General features: G+C 38.5%; 1 protein-coding gene across 7 annotated transcripts in view; it reads left to right on the plus strand.

The window, feature by feature from the left end:
* Positions 1–14,610, plus strand: part of LOC6501769 (calcium-dependent secretion activator) — a 338,872-nt gene that overhangs the window by 148,258 nt on the left and 176,004 nt on the right. For all 7 annotated transcript variants that reach the window (XM_001967162.4, XM_014903838.3, XM_014903839.3 and 4 more), the window contains 3 exons: positions 7,200–7,387; positions 7,454–7,743; positions 14,034–14,146. In XM_001967162.4, coding sequence (XP_001967198.3) covers positions 7,200–7,387; positions 7,454–7,743; positions 14,034–14,146 — 591 coding nt within the window. The remainder of the gene's footprint in view (positions 1–7,199; positions 7,388–7,453; positions 7,744–14,033; positions 14,147–14,610) is intronic.

Consider the following 14,610-nt stretch of genomic DNA (forward strand, 5'->3'; position numbering starts at 1 on the left):
CGTGACTTGAACCTTTCCGTCAAATATATGTCTTGGAATTTGCAATTTATTTGGACTTTGCAGGTCAGAACGATAGTTTTTCCAGTCTGACTGAAGTTCTAAGGGCAATTTATCATCCCAAGCCATTTTCAATTCTCAGAGGTGTTGCATGAATATCTTTGTCTTAACAACAACTGGCGCAAACAAACCTATTGGGTCAAAGATTTGTGACAACTCAGACCAAACCACTCGCTTTGTGATGACCAGAGCTTCGCTTTGATGCGTTCGTCCGCAAAAATTGTCCTTATTGGGCATCCATATGAGGCCGAGGGTATTTACACTGCATTGGTCCAAGGTCTCACACAATTTTACATCGCTCACGGTATCCTCTTTGGGTATTTCTTGCAGTAGTTCGGTATTATTCGAGCACCACTTTCGTAATTTGAAACCATGTGGTAGTAATATTTTATTCAGTTCACTTTGGATTCGAACTGCTTCTGCTACTGAGTCAGCACCCGTCACACAATCGTCTACGTGGAATTATTACGTACGTACAATATAAATTATTTAAGCATTTTGTGGCTAAGAATGGAGCTGTTTTGGTTCCATACGTGACGGTTTTAAGTCTGTAGTACTGAAGATTCTCGGATGGATGGTATGAAATAGTGATTTTTGGGTACATGTGTTGTTGGAACAAGCTTCATAAGTCCCAAGGCTTCATTCTTTCATGAAGTCTGCATACCCTTTCCGAACATCACCGGTTACTAAAAACCTTTTGATAGCAATATCTTTTAACTCCCCCAGGGCTGAAGGATGTTTGGCGAACGGTAGTTTCACAATAAATCTTCCGTCATCTGCTCTTTTAAGGGTTTCTACAAAGTTTTTCATGTACCTCTGTCGGAGACCGATGTTTCGGTTGGTTGTCCAAATCGTCTAGCTTCCAAAACCTTTCAATCAATGCGTCAGTTTCTTCACCGACGCCGACACCACAAGCTATGGCTGACTGAGTTTTGAATTTAATTCGACCTGCTACAATCCATCCAATCTTCGTGTTTTGTAGCATGGCACTATCTCTTCCGACCTTCTGCTGATTAGGAAGGAGTAGGGAGTAATAATGGTCGGTGCCGATTAGTAGATCTATCCTTCCAGGTTTATCAAACTGAGGATCTGCTAATGGACACTCTATTGGGTATGTTTAATGCACAAGGAGTAAGTGGTTGAGCTGGTTGGTCAGCTTCTATGCGCTGGCTGAAAACCCCGTGAAGAGAGCTAACGAGAATAGTTACTTTTGCTCTGCACATTTTTGGTTGTCCTCCAATGCCTTCGATGCGGATCTTTGTATCGTGGCGTTTTAGTGACAACATTGATGCTAATCTCTCAGTAATGAAATTGATCTGTGGTCCTGAGTCTTTCTGATACTGTTTTTGCGCGGAACTCCTCACATTTATATAACGGGTGATTTGGAGTGATTTAACGGGTGATTTTGTCCTTCCTGAGCTCAAGACTCTGATTCTTTTCTCTAAATTCTAGCATCGTTTGTATGGGCTGGATTTCAACTGAGTTGCCAACAGTCTGCTTAAATAGACCCCTATTAGTCACGTCAAGCTTATCGGTAAGCTTGCCTAGTCCCTAGTCCTAATGACGCAAGGGTTTCTAAATGGATGTAAAACTCCTGCATTGATGTGGCACTGTCAGAGACTGGGCTCTGATGAAGTAGTCGACGAATAACTGTATTCGCGATGCGCCGAGGGTTATCGTATGATCCGAGGGTTATGCGCCATGCATGTAAATATTTGTCCTTATTCAGCTCGATGTGGCGTATCAACCTCTTCGCATTTCCAGAAAAAGCAGTTTTAAGGCAACACATTTTCTTCACTGATGGCATGTTAGTAAAATGGACCCAACAGGAAAATAGATCATGGAATTGCTTCCATTTCATTGCATCGCCGTCAAATTTTGGAATGTTTATCCGGGGCATTTGCACATAATTGGTATTCGTCGTAGGGCTAACCCTTGCCATGAGTGCATTCTGCACTCTGCTTGCAGTTGTAGGCATGCCTGTTTGTCATATCCACTGTCTATGGGGTTTTCAAATTCCTCGTTGACTGTCAAGTGGATTTCTTGGACTTCAGCCAATAAAGATTTTAGAATGACTCCTGGGCCTCCCCCGGAGGTCTTTAACTCTCTTAAGGCCCCGTTTACGGACTCTACTAGTTCGGCTTGACGCCGACATAATCCGGGTAATCGTTTATCCATGAGGACAACGACAAGGGATTGCCCTTGAAGTGGACTTTCTCTTTGTTCTTGAGCCTCTTCCTTTCAACTCGTGCCTTGCATCAGCTTGTCACGGTTGCTATCAAAAGTGGCGTCATATTTCTCGCAACTGAGCCGGAGGTCCTCAGCATACTTGATGTAGCTTTCGGTCTTGACTTTTCCTTGGAGTTTTGAATCACTTTCAACGAATCTTTACCAAGAGAAAGGCTATTTTCTTTTGAAAGTATGATGCCTTTGGTTTTCGATTTGGAGCATCCTTTTTGTAATACCCAATTTCCTGCTGGGCATCTAGGAGGCCTTGAGCGCTCGCCTCATCAACGGCTCTATAACGATTTTAGGGGCAACATTATCCCTTTTCATCTTTTCGTTCTTCGTTTCTGACCGTTGGGAGAGTTTCATTTGCTGCTAGAGTGCTAGTAGCCGGATGCGGTCCGACTCGCTACCGAGAGTGGTCGAAGAAACTGAACCCTTTTTTTGATGGACGAAGGAAGGTGTGGTGCCCCTAACCTACCGATTAGAAGGACAGCGTCACATTTCTGTGAAGATCCTATTTCTCTCTTAGCAGGAGTCTAAGCTCAATTAAACAAACTAAGCTCAATTAAATAAACGCACTAAAAATTTCTGGCTCCAAAATTATATTTCTTATAAATTTTTCTATTTCTTTTTTATACCCATGCAGAGGGTATTATGATTTTGGTCACAAGTTTGCAACGCAGTAAAGGAGACATCTCCGACCATATAAAGTATATATATTCTTGATCAGGATCACCTCCTGAGTCGATATGAGCATGTCCGTCTTTCCGTTTCTACGCAAACTAGTCTCTCAGTTTTAAAGCTATCAAGTTGAAACTTTACACACATCCTTCTTTTCCTTGCAGGTAGTGTATAAGTCGGAAGGCCGGGATCGGTTGACAATATCCTATAGCTGCCATATAACTGATTGATCGGAAATGCGATAACTTTAGTGTTTTTTAAGTTACAGGGTTGAAACTTTTCACATATGTTATATTTAGATAAAATATTTTATCTTAATTTTGTAAGGATCGGCCGACTATATCCTGTCATAGAAGGATCGGAATTGGCATTGTATTTTAAGTTAGAAAGATTGGACTTCTATATTATAGACTTATAGATTATATTTTGTAATCTGTCCCAATTGGAAAAATAATCCGATTTGCCAAAATTTCTTAAGGATCGGGCGACTATTTTCTATACCTGCCATATAACTGAACGATCGGAAATGGCACAACCTTGATATTTTTAAAGATGCTTGGGGCTGTTTCCAACATTTTAATTCGAACATTTATTATCGAATCAATTAAATTTTCATAAGGTTTGGCCAACTATATACGATCCGATATCTAATATATATAAATCTCGCGTCACAATGTTTGTCCTTAATGGACTCCTAAACCACTTAACCGATTATAATAAAATTCGCACACCATGTGCAGTTCGATCCAACTTGAGAGATAGGATAGTTTAAATCTCAAATTGTAGTCGCAATTTTAATCAATTGCTAATTACACAGGCCAACAGCAAAAAATCTCCACGCATAATTTCACCTGCTCCATAACCTTTAAGCTCCCCTGAACCAAAGTCCAGAACAAACATAGGTTCTATCACCCACAGTTTCCGCGGTACACCTAAGAGAAGAAATTGATCAAATTTTACCTTATATTGAATTATGTAGGCCGTGAAATGGCGATGACCATCATTGTTTCTAGTAAATATGATTTTTGAAATGTATGTGTACCAACTAAAATGAATAAATGGTATCTAGCAGTTACCATATCTTTGGAATATTCATCCAAAGATGAAATCTCAGATTTTCTACATTAATTTTTGGTGTTCTATGATTTTTTTCCAAACATTTTCCCATGGAAGATTTTTATTTTCTTATTAAAATCAGTAGATCATAACATGTTTTAATTTTGGATTTAAGGAATAACACGAAATAATTTTATTGAATTTATTATAGGTGGTTAAACAATATTTTTGTCAATTAAATTGGAGTTTTTAATCTCATATTTTCTACAAGTCATGGCAATCTACAATTTCTTTAAAACTTTACTAAACCAGCTGAACCTACAATAGATACGTTTTGAAGATAGAAACAGTTTTAGATAGCCATGACTTTAAGAAAATATGAGATTAAAAACTCCAATTTAATTGACGAAAATATTGTTTAACCACCTATAATAAATTCAATAAAATTATTTCGTGTTTTTCCTTAAATCCAAAATTAAAAGCAGGGATTCACGACGCAAACGTATTGAAAGAACTCAGCAATTACCACAACAAATCGAAACAATGAATGCAGCTCAAAGAATCAGGACTGCAGAAAGTCGTGCACAAGAATCTCAAGAACACCGTGACGAACGTCTGCAACAGAATATTAAGAGAATAAGAGCGGCACGAGAACGAAACATAGATACAGTACGAGTACTAGATCTACGAAGGGAACGGATCAGCCGCTCATTAACACGTGCATCATTCGTTCGGCTTGCCTTTGAATATGCACCAGATATTAACTACTCAACGCATTCAAAAATAGCTATCGGTGGAATGGATAAAGTATGTCAATATTGTCAGGCATTGAAATTTCGGAATGAAGCAGCCGGCATGTGCTGCGCATCAGGCAAAGTTGTGCTGTTACCTCTACCCGGAGCCTTTATTATCCCTTCTTACTGGCAATTCAGATGATTCCAAATTATTTTTGCGTAAGATACGCAAATTTAATTCTTGCTTCCAAATGACGTCATTTGGGGCAACTAAAATTTTTGATCGTGCATCCGATGGACGTAATTTTGAAACTACATTCAAAATTCAAGGCCAGGTGTACCATAAAATCGGTTCACTGATGCCAATGCCTGATAACAATCCGAAATTTCTTTATGGGCTTTCAAATTTATTTTATGGGCGATTGTGAAGAGCGCGTGACGACTCGGTGCCTGCATAATTTTATTGAACAAGCATAGGAAAGAGAAATTGTGATATTATTGGAACATTTTTTAAAAGATAAACTAATTCAGTTGATCAAAAGAGTTTCGCCACGACTGCGAAATGACAATTATCAAATCGTCATAAAAGCCGACAAAGTACCATTAGGTGAACATGCTGGTAGATTCAACGCTCCAACTGTTGATGAGGTTGCCGTTATCATGGTTGGTGATCCAGTTGACAAAAGATCTATAGAAATTACACGGCGAGACAACACTGTCAGTACGATTTCGGATTTACACCGCTCATATGACGCACTACAATATCCATTGATATTTTGGCAAGGACCATCTGTGTGAAAAAGCCACAGCAACGCGTGTCCGGGTCAGCTAGTATATAATATATAATAATAAAAGCTGCTATCTAACTGCAAGGGTATACAAACTTCGGCTTCGCCCAAAATTAGCTTTCCTTTCTTGTTATATTCGTGAAATTAATAATTTTATAAATTAAATCACGTCGGGGTCACCAATGTGTTGGTGCCAGACATTGCAATGTTCGGTCATTAAGATTTTTCAATAACGTTTAATCCAATTAATTGCACTGCATTAATTATTTTTAAAATGTTATAATGTTGTCTTTTTATGGGCGCATATGAAAATGAAGTGAGACAAAAGTTCCAATTTATAATGTGCAGTTTGCGAACATAAAAAAAATTATATATATTTTATTTCTTTGCTACTTTCTTTGTTAAGAACTGGCACTGGCTGACACCTCATCACGAAAAAAATACTACCAAAAGTATTTTTAGTTTATTTTTTTCATTTAAGAAAAAATGCCTCTAGCGCCTCTAGCGCTTTGCCACTGGCCGCTACCGCACTCCGAAAAATATATCCTAAACAATTCTCTGCTTCGTTGTTCGTAGCGCCAAAGGCCTTTTTTGAATAATAAACGATCGATTAAAAATGTTTACCAATCGTCATTTTTTTCCATAATAAAGGGTGTTAAGAGGAGCCCCTTATAAAAATGGTGTTACTTTAATGAATTTCGTTTTAAAACTGTATTGCATACAATTCTCTTACAAAAAGAATACATGAAAATATGACATCTATTTAGAGCTACTTATCAACGGACTGCACGCTGACATGCTATGTGACCCTTTCTTAAGTGCTTCATGTGCACCACATAAGTATTTGTTTTAGACTGCAGGAGATCGTTTTTAAACCATGCTGTTAATCACTTATTCCCATGGGTCCGATCTCTTGACATTCTATCTTTGGAATTATTATCGTGTTCAATAATAAACCCTTTCAAAAAAAGGGTAACACTTGAAAGCTTTTCAAATCAAAATCAAATTTTAAAATCGTAACAATTATCTGTCGATATGAAAAAATTTATATTATTGCCTAACAAAATTCCATTTACCAAACCCTCCCCAAAGATGTCGATTGAATGACGCTACAGTGCCTGTAAAATTTCAGACGGCGATCAACTAAGATAAAAAGTAATAATTATGTGTTTTGATTTTTATGTGATCAAACTTATATGGGCGATTTTTAGAGGGGACCCAAAAAATTTTTTATATCAAATAAAAAAGTAAAAGACGATGCAAAATATTGGTGAAAAACGTTCATGCAACGCTCAAAATATCTGATATAAAATTAAACAACTTCTGAAACGAGGTAAAATAAAGGTGGCGAACCCGCGTTCCAAGCCCAAAATATCTTATATAAATTTTGGTGACGAACCAATTCAATATATGTATAAAATATTACACAGTAAAAATCAGGATCAACATGTTGATTTTTTTGAAGAATATGCAAAAAAGGTCGATGATTTTCAACATTCAATTTTTTTATCCTGATTAACCAGATTCTAGAAATGCTCATTTATATCTATTAATATAAACGCTACTCAACTGCAAGGGTATATCAACTTCGGCTCCGCACGAAGCAAACTTTAATTGCATGTTTTATTATGAATTTTAATAAAATTATTTTCAGGGTTGGTTTAGCCCTGGGCAGGTTTTTGTATTGGACGAATATTGCGCTCGATATGGTGTACGAGGATGTTACCGTCACTTATGTTATCTTTCGGATTTATTGGATCGTGCTGAAAAACAACATATGATAGACCCTACACTAATTCACTATTCCTTTGCATTTTGTGCAAGTCACGTACACGGAAATCGGTAATACTTAATTAAAAGGTTTATATATATGTAAATGATTTGGTATTAACATTTGTATAATTTCAGACCCGATGGGGTTGGAAGTATCACCCATGAAGAAAAAGAAAAGTTTTCTGAAATTAAAGAACGTTTGCGTCAGCTACTAGAATTTCAAATAACAAATTTTAGGTACTGCTTTCCATTTGGTCGCCCTGAAGGTGCACTTAAAGCAACATTATCTTTGCTTGAAAGAGTTTTAATGAAAGACATTGTTACCCCGGTGCCTCCCGAAGAAGTTCGTCAAATGATAAAAAAAAGTTTGGAAACAGCTGCTTTTGTAAATTATACGCGTCTTTCCAATAAGGCAAAAATTGAGGGTAAGAAACATTATTTTCAAGATTTCAATTAAACATTGAAATTATTATGTAAGCCTTAGATCGTAACGGCGCATAAGCTTAAATCGGCTATATATAGAGTTTCCTCGCGCACGCCAAGGCATGCAGGTCGTCACCTCGTGGACTTCCGTCCACAGTGATATTAATTAATCTGAAAATAGACGCAATATTATCTCCATTTCAAGTTAAAGTTAAGAAAAAGTTTTAAGTTTTTGCAAACTTTACTGGAATTAAAACACCTCGCTAGCTTCGCTTTAATAACACAGGCCGACAATTTCCAATTTTTTTTCCTCCACGCATAATTTTACCTGCTGCATATCCTTCAGGCTCCCCTGAACCAAAGTCCAAAACAAACATAGGTTCTATCACCCACAGTTTTCGCGATACACCTAAGAGAAGAAATTGATCAAATTTTACCATTTATTGAATTATGTAGGCCGTGTAAAGGCAATGACCATCATTGTTTCTAGTACATATCATTTTTGAAATGTATGTGTACCAACTAAAATTAAAAAATGGTATCTGGCAGTTACCATATCTTTGGAATACTCATCCAAAGTTGAAATCTCAGATTTTCTACATTAATTTTTGGTCTTCTATGATTTTTCCCCAAACATTTTCCTATGGAAAATTTTTATTGCTTATTGAAATCAGTAGATCATACCATGTTTTAATTTTGGGTTTAAGGAAAAACTCGAAATAATTTTATTGAATTTATTATAGGTGGTTAAACAATATTTTCTTCAATTAAATTGGAGTTTTTAATCTCATATTTTCAAAAAGTCATGGCTATCTACAACTGTTTCTTTGTTCAAAACTTATTGCAGGTTTAGCTTGTTTAGTAAAACTTTACAGAAGTTGTAGATAGCCATGACTTTTTGAAAATATGAGATAAAAACTCCAATTTAATTGAAATTCAATAAAATTATTTCGAGTTTTTTCTTAAATCAAAATTAAAACATGGTATGATCTACTGATTTCAATAAGAAAATAAAAATCTTCCTTAGAAAAATGTTTGGGGAAAAATCATAGAAGACCAAAAATTAAAGTAGAAAATCTGAGATTTCAACTTTGGATGAGTATTCCAAAGATTCCCAATACCCTTGCAGAGGGTATTATAATTTTGGTCAAAAGTGTGCAACGCAGTGAAGGAGACATCTCCGACCCTATAAAGTATATATATTCTTGATCAGGATCACCTCCTGAGTCGATATGAGCATGTCCGTCTGTCCGTCTGTCCGTCGGTCCGTCTGTCCGTCTGTCTGTCGGTTTCTACGCAAACTAGTCTCTCAGTTTTAAAGCTATCGAGTTGAAACTTTGCACACATCCTTCTTTTCCTTGCAGGTAGTACATAAGTCGGAACGGCCGGGATCGGTATAGCTGCCATATAACTGATTGATCGGATATGCCATAACTTCGTTGTTTTTTAAGATTGAGGGTTGGGACTTTCCACACATGTTTTATTTGACTAACAAATCTTATGTACAAAATTTCATAAGGATCGGCCGACTATATCCTATAGCTGTCATACAACGATCGGAATTGGCATAACTTTGGTGTTTTTTAAGTTAGAAAGATGGGACTTGGTACAGATTCTATTTTGGACAAAATAATGTGATTTGCCAAATTTCATAAGGATCGGCTGACTATATACGATATGCTATATATCCAATAATATAAGATGCGTGGCGCCACCTAGCGGACTGTGACTCAACTGCAAGGGTATATAAACTTCGGCTCCGCCCGAAGTTAGCTTTCCTTTCTTGTTTAATTTTAGTTGGTACACATACCTTTCAAAAATGATATGTACTAGAAGCAATGATGGTCATCGCCATTACACGGCCTACATAATTCAATAAATGGTAAAATTTGATCAATTTCTTCTCTTAGGTGTACCGCGGAAACTGTGGGTGATAGAACCCATATTTGTTCTGGACTTTGGTTCAGGGGAGTCTAAAGGTTATGGAGCAGGTGAAATTATGCGTGGAGATTTTTTGCTGTTGGCCTGTGTAATATATAAAAATAATGATGCAGGTAAAATTAGTGAAAACTTAGGGAAGAAGCATAAAAAAAACATTTATTAATTTTTGATAAGAACAAACCTCAACTATAATTGTATATTTTTTTGAATAAACAACTTAAACAATCCAGTAGAGAAGCAGAATAATAAGTCAAAAAAGTAATTCCTCTAAAAATAGTCCAATTTAGCTGAAGTATTTTTTTAAAGATATAAATTAGCTATGGATCTTTTTCGAAATACTTTTGTGGAACAGGCGCTTGAAACATATGCCATAGGGACTTGTCAAAAATTTGAAATAAACACGACTTGCGCTTCATAAACAGGAGTTGTAACGAACGAGGGGTTGTTGTTTTGCTTTGTTTATGCTCCTAACAAATGCCGCGGCTCGGTCGACTATATCCTATAGCTGCCATATAACTGATTGATCGGAAATGCCATAACTTTGGTGTTTTTTTAGTTAGAGGGTTGAGACTTTCCACACTTGTTATATTTGGCTAAAATATCTTGCCTACAAAATTTCATAAGGAATTGGCATAACTTTGATGTTTTTTAAGTAGAAAACATGGGACTTGGTACGGATTCTATTTTGGACAAAATAATTTGATTTGCCATATTTCATAAGGATTGGCCGAATATATCATATAGCTGCCATATAACTGAACGATCGGAATTGGCATAACTTTGCTGTTTTTTAAGTTAGAAAGATGGGACTTGGGTACAGATTCCATTTTGGGCAAAATAATCTGATTTGACGAATTTCATACGGATCGGCCAACTATATCCAATAGCCGCCATATAACTGAACGATCAGAAATGGCACAACTGCAAGGGTATATCAACTTTGGCTCCGCCCTAAGTTAGCTTTCCTTTCTTGTTTTTTAATCCTTTTGGTTTTTTTTTTCAGAAAAATTTTCGGCTCACTGCTAACTTTTCTGAAATGAAGCTAGTTTTTGTCCGTGCGTCTATCATGGCCTTAATTTATGATCCTCCGACCTAGACGACCACCTTGATAATCCTCCAACTAGCTTTGAGAGGCATCACCTCGCAATCTCTGCCTTCCTCTCTATGGCTGAGATCGCTGGGCGTTTCCCGATCCTTGGCTGCACTCTGTGCTCCTTACTTCCATTGCGCCGCACATCCTGCAGAACAATATTCCCTCGCCCAACGGCCCATGCCTCCGCACCTTGTCTTGGCGTAGATCTCTGAGTGAATTTTCCTTCAAATCCACGCGTTTTTAGTTTATTGTTCTCTCTACAAGAAGACCGAACTTTCTACATACATACACTTCACTCAGCTTCTTCTTGAGCAGCGTATATATCAAATTTTACCATCTTGAAGCTGCGTTATTTCTAGACTCGAATGCATTCACGTAGTTTGGGCGCCAGGGGTAACGAACTGATTTTCGTGTTTACGCTCGCAACAAATGCCGCGGCTAGCTCACAGAGTTTGTGGATCGTGACTGCCCGAGTCCAGAAATAACACCGAATGCTTTATGAAAAGTAATACTTTTTTTATTCTAAGTTTTTTACAAAGCTACTGCAATGGTGGATCTCACCGGATTTGACTCTTCCGCCTGATCCTCGCTGCTTCTCCGGTGGCTTCCGCTCGGCTCCGCCGTTTAACTTTCGTCCTCCCGTCGTTCCCCAGTCACCGTTCTGGGTTAATGCCAATATACAAACCTCCAAGCTGTCGCCTTGCAGGATATGTGGCCTTCGTGCCTGGCACCGGTTCGGCTAGCGGTTCCCTCAATTAGCGGTTCACGTGCTTCGGCTGCGGGGCCTATGCTGCTCCACTTCTTGCCCTTTTGCCGGGGCCGGCACCTGATCCGTGTAGGTCGCCAATTGGCACACCTCCCACGCATACACCGGGCAGGATATGCTTCCTTGGAGCCTGGCAGCCGGATGAGGTCACGAAGGGTCTTTCTATCCCTAGGCCAACCAGATGCGTCGCGCCTCCTCTAATCCAGGGGATCACTGTACATACGCCCCAGCGAGCTTGGATCAGAAGTCTTCTGACCTGACCGGGGTGTCCCTGATTGGTTTCTATTTGGGCCTGAGTTTCCGAGGTGGTCACCTCTCGCTCTGCAGAATCACACCTGTTCGTTGCAATCAGTAAGGCGTTCGCCAGACCGGTCCGTCTCTATTGCTCCGAAACCAGGTTATCTGCCGTTTCCGTGAAATAAACCAACCCGACTCGCTTCATCCCGGGCTTTAGTTACGCCAAGGATGGCGGATCCCGCCAAGGATCGCGGAGAGGGTATTATAATTTTGGTCAAAAGTGTGCAACGCAGTGAAGGAGACATCTCCGACCCTATAAATTATATATATTCTTGATCAGGATCACTTACTGAGTCGATAAAAGCATGTCCGTCTGTCTGTCTGTCTGTCTGTTTCTACGCAAACTAGTCTCTTAGTTTTAATCGAGTTGAAACTTTGCACACATCCTTCTTTTGTTTGCTGGCAGTAATAAGTGAGAACGGCCGGGATCGGTCGACTATATCCTAAAGCTGCCATATAACTGACTGATCGAAAATGCCATAACTTCGTTGTTTTTTAAGTTAGATAGTTGGGACTTATCTAAAAAATTTCATAAGGATCGTCCGACTATGTCCTATAGCTGCCATATAACTGCACGATTGGAAATGGAACAACCTCAACTGCAAGAGTATATTAACTTCGGCTCCACCCGAAGTTAGTTTTACTTTCTTGTTTTAAACTCGAGTTAAATTCGAGTACAACCGCCGGACTGACCCACATAGGATCCTTGAGCCACGGATCACAGATCTTTTCGCACTCGATCTAATTCTCGCAATTGAGACTGTAGGACTTACCCACTTAATTTCTCTAAGAACATTTTCCTGCTTGAATGTTGGACTCTCAAAGACGGTCACCCGACTCAACATTTTCAGCTTCCCTAGAAGACTCGGTCCCGATTCGATCCAGTGGCCCTCCTTATATAACGCCAGTGGCGCCCTCCTCCCTAATCCTCCTTAATCTCGCTACCCTCCGTTCATACTTCTTGCTTCGATTCCCGCCTTCGACTCATAATCTTATTACGCACCGAATTTCTTCCAGAGACCCCATCCCGGGGTCCCCACATCCCTTCACCCGGCGAACCGACTCCGAAGAAGTCGAAGACTGTCCCATCGGCCGGAAAGGTGATGGCCATCGTTTTTGGGGACTCACAAGGTGTAATCAACATCGACTACCTGGAGAATGACAAAATGGTCACAGGGTTGCCACAACACAAAACATGACAACGCACCGGCTCACACTTCCGCTCTCGCCACGGCCAAATAGGTCTAATTGGGCTACCCCATCCACCATATTAGGCCCCGTGTGACTTTTTTTTGTTTCCAAACTTCAAAAAGTCACTCGCTGGACAACGATTTGCGTCAACTGAGGAGATCATCGCCGCCACAGAGGCCTATTTTACAGACCTTGATAAAACGTATTTTTCAGACGGGTTAAAAAAGTTGGAGCATCGCTGGGTCAAGTGTATTGAGCTAAAAGGAGGATATGTTGAGGAAGAAATCTCCACTTTTCGAAAATTTTCGTTTTTCTTTTGGAGGCTAAGTACTTATCGGACCACACTCGTTTATACTCTATGGGGTCGGAGATGATTCCGTCTCCCTGTTACATACATTCAAACGACTGCAGTATTCTATTGTACTCGTATGGTATGGCACTTGTAAAGGCACTCCCGATCAATCAGGTATATGACAGCTATAAAATAAAGTCGACCAATCCGTTTCGATCCATTCCCTTTTAGGAAGGATGTGTCCAAAGTTTAAATATCTTGAAAACGGAGAGACTAGTTAGCGTAGAAAAAGACAGACTGACGGACACGCTTATATCCACTCAGGAGGTCATCCGGATCCGGAGGAGGTCATACTTTATGGGTCGAAGATGTCTTCTTCTGATTTTGAACAACATTATAATACCGTCTAAGAGAGTATAAAATGTTAATCTTTAATTTTATATAAACTATAGCCTTTTAAGTTAAAATATTTGGTACCATTAATTTTTTTTGGCAGAAAATTTTTATAAGAATTTTGCATTCATATCTCAATTTCGGTAAAAAGTGATATACGACACTTTTTAGCATTTTTATTACCAGCTCTTGGTAAAAGGCTTTGGGAAAAATTAAAGTGAAAAGCTTCCTGAGAAAGTTTTTTAAAATAATTTTTTGTAGAGAACTTTAAACAATTAGAATAATGTTAATAATTTTAATAAAAATTATCTTTCCACAGAGGATTTGCGAGGAGAAGTTATTGTACCGCCTCCAAAAAAGCTTGAGGACTTAATACATTTAGCTGAACTTTGTGTTGATTTACTGCAACAGAATGAAGAGCATTACGGGGAAGTAAGTACAGCCACATTAAAGAGATTGAATTAAGGATTAAGGATTACCCAATAAGGATTATTATATTTTTGGTTATTCATTTTAAGTACATGTGTAGAGGTCTGCATGAATAGCTTAAAACGTCATTTAGTATATTGTTGAAAGTTTATTAAATAGAATGCAGAAAAAACTCCGAGATAAAAATTAAATGGAATGAGAGAACGGGGCGCATTTGGGGGTAAATTTACTTTATTACGTTATTTATCTATACTTAATTTAAATTAGAATGTAAAAAAATAATATTGGTAAAATTATCTAGTTTAGGTGAGATAAAGAAATGTTTTTCAGTGATGTAAATGCTTGAATCAAATAAACAGGAAGATCCCGGAATGGGATCACAGATTTCTTAACTAGATGGTGGAGCAGCATCAAATCCACCTCATATGGGTGTCCGGACTTAGGGATCATGAAAAATTGCGCCGCAG

The sequence above is a fragment of the Drosophila ananassae genome (assembly GCF_017639315.1).
Source record: "Drosophila ananassae strain 14024-0371.13 chromosome 4 unlocalized genomic scaffold, ASM1763931v2 tig00000061, whole genome shotgun sequence".
In the NCBI taxonomy this organism is placed as follows: Eukaryota; Metazoa; Arthropoda; class Insecta; order Diptera; family Drosophilidae; genus Drosophila; species Drosophila ananassae.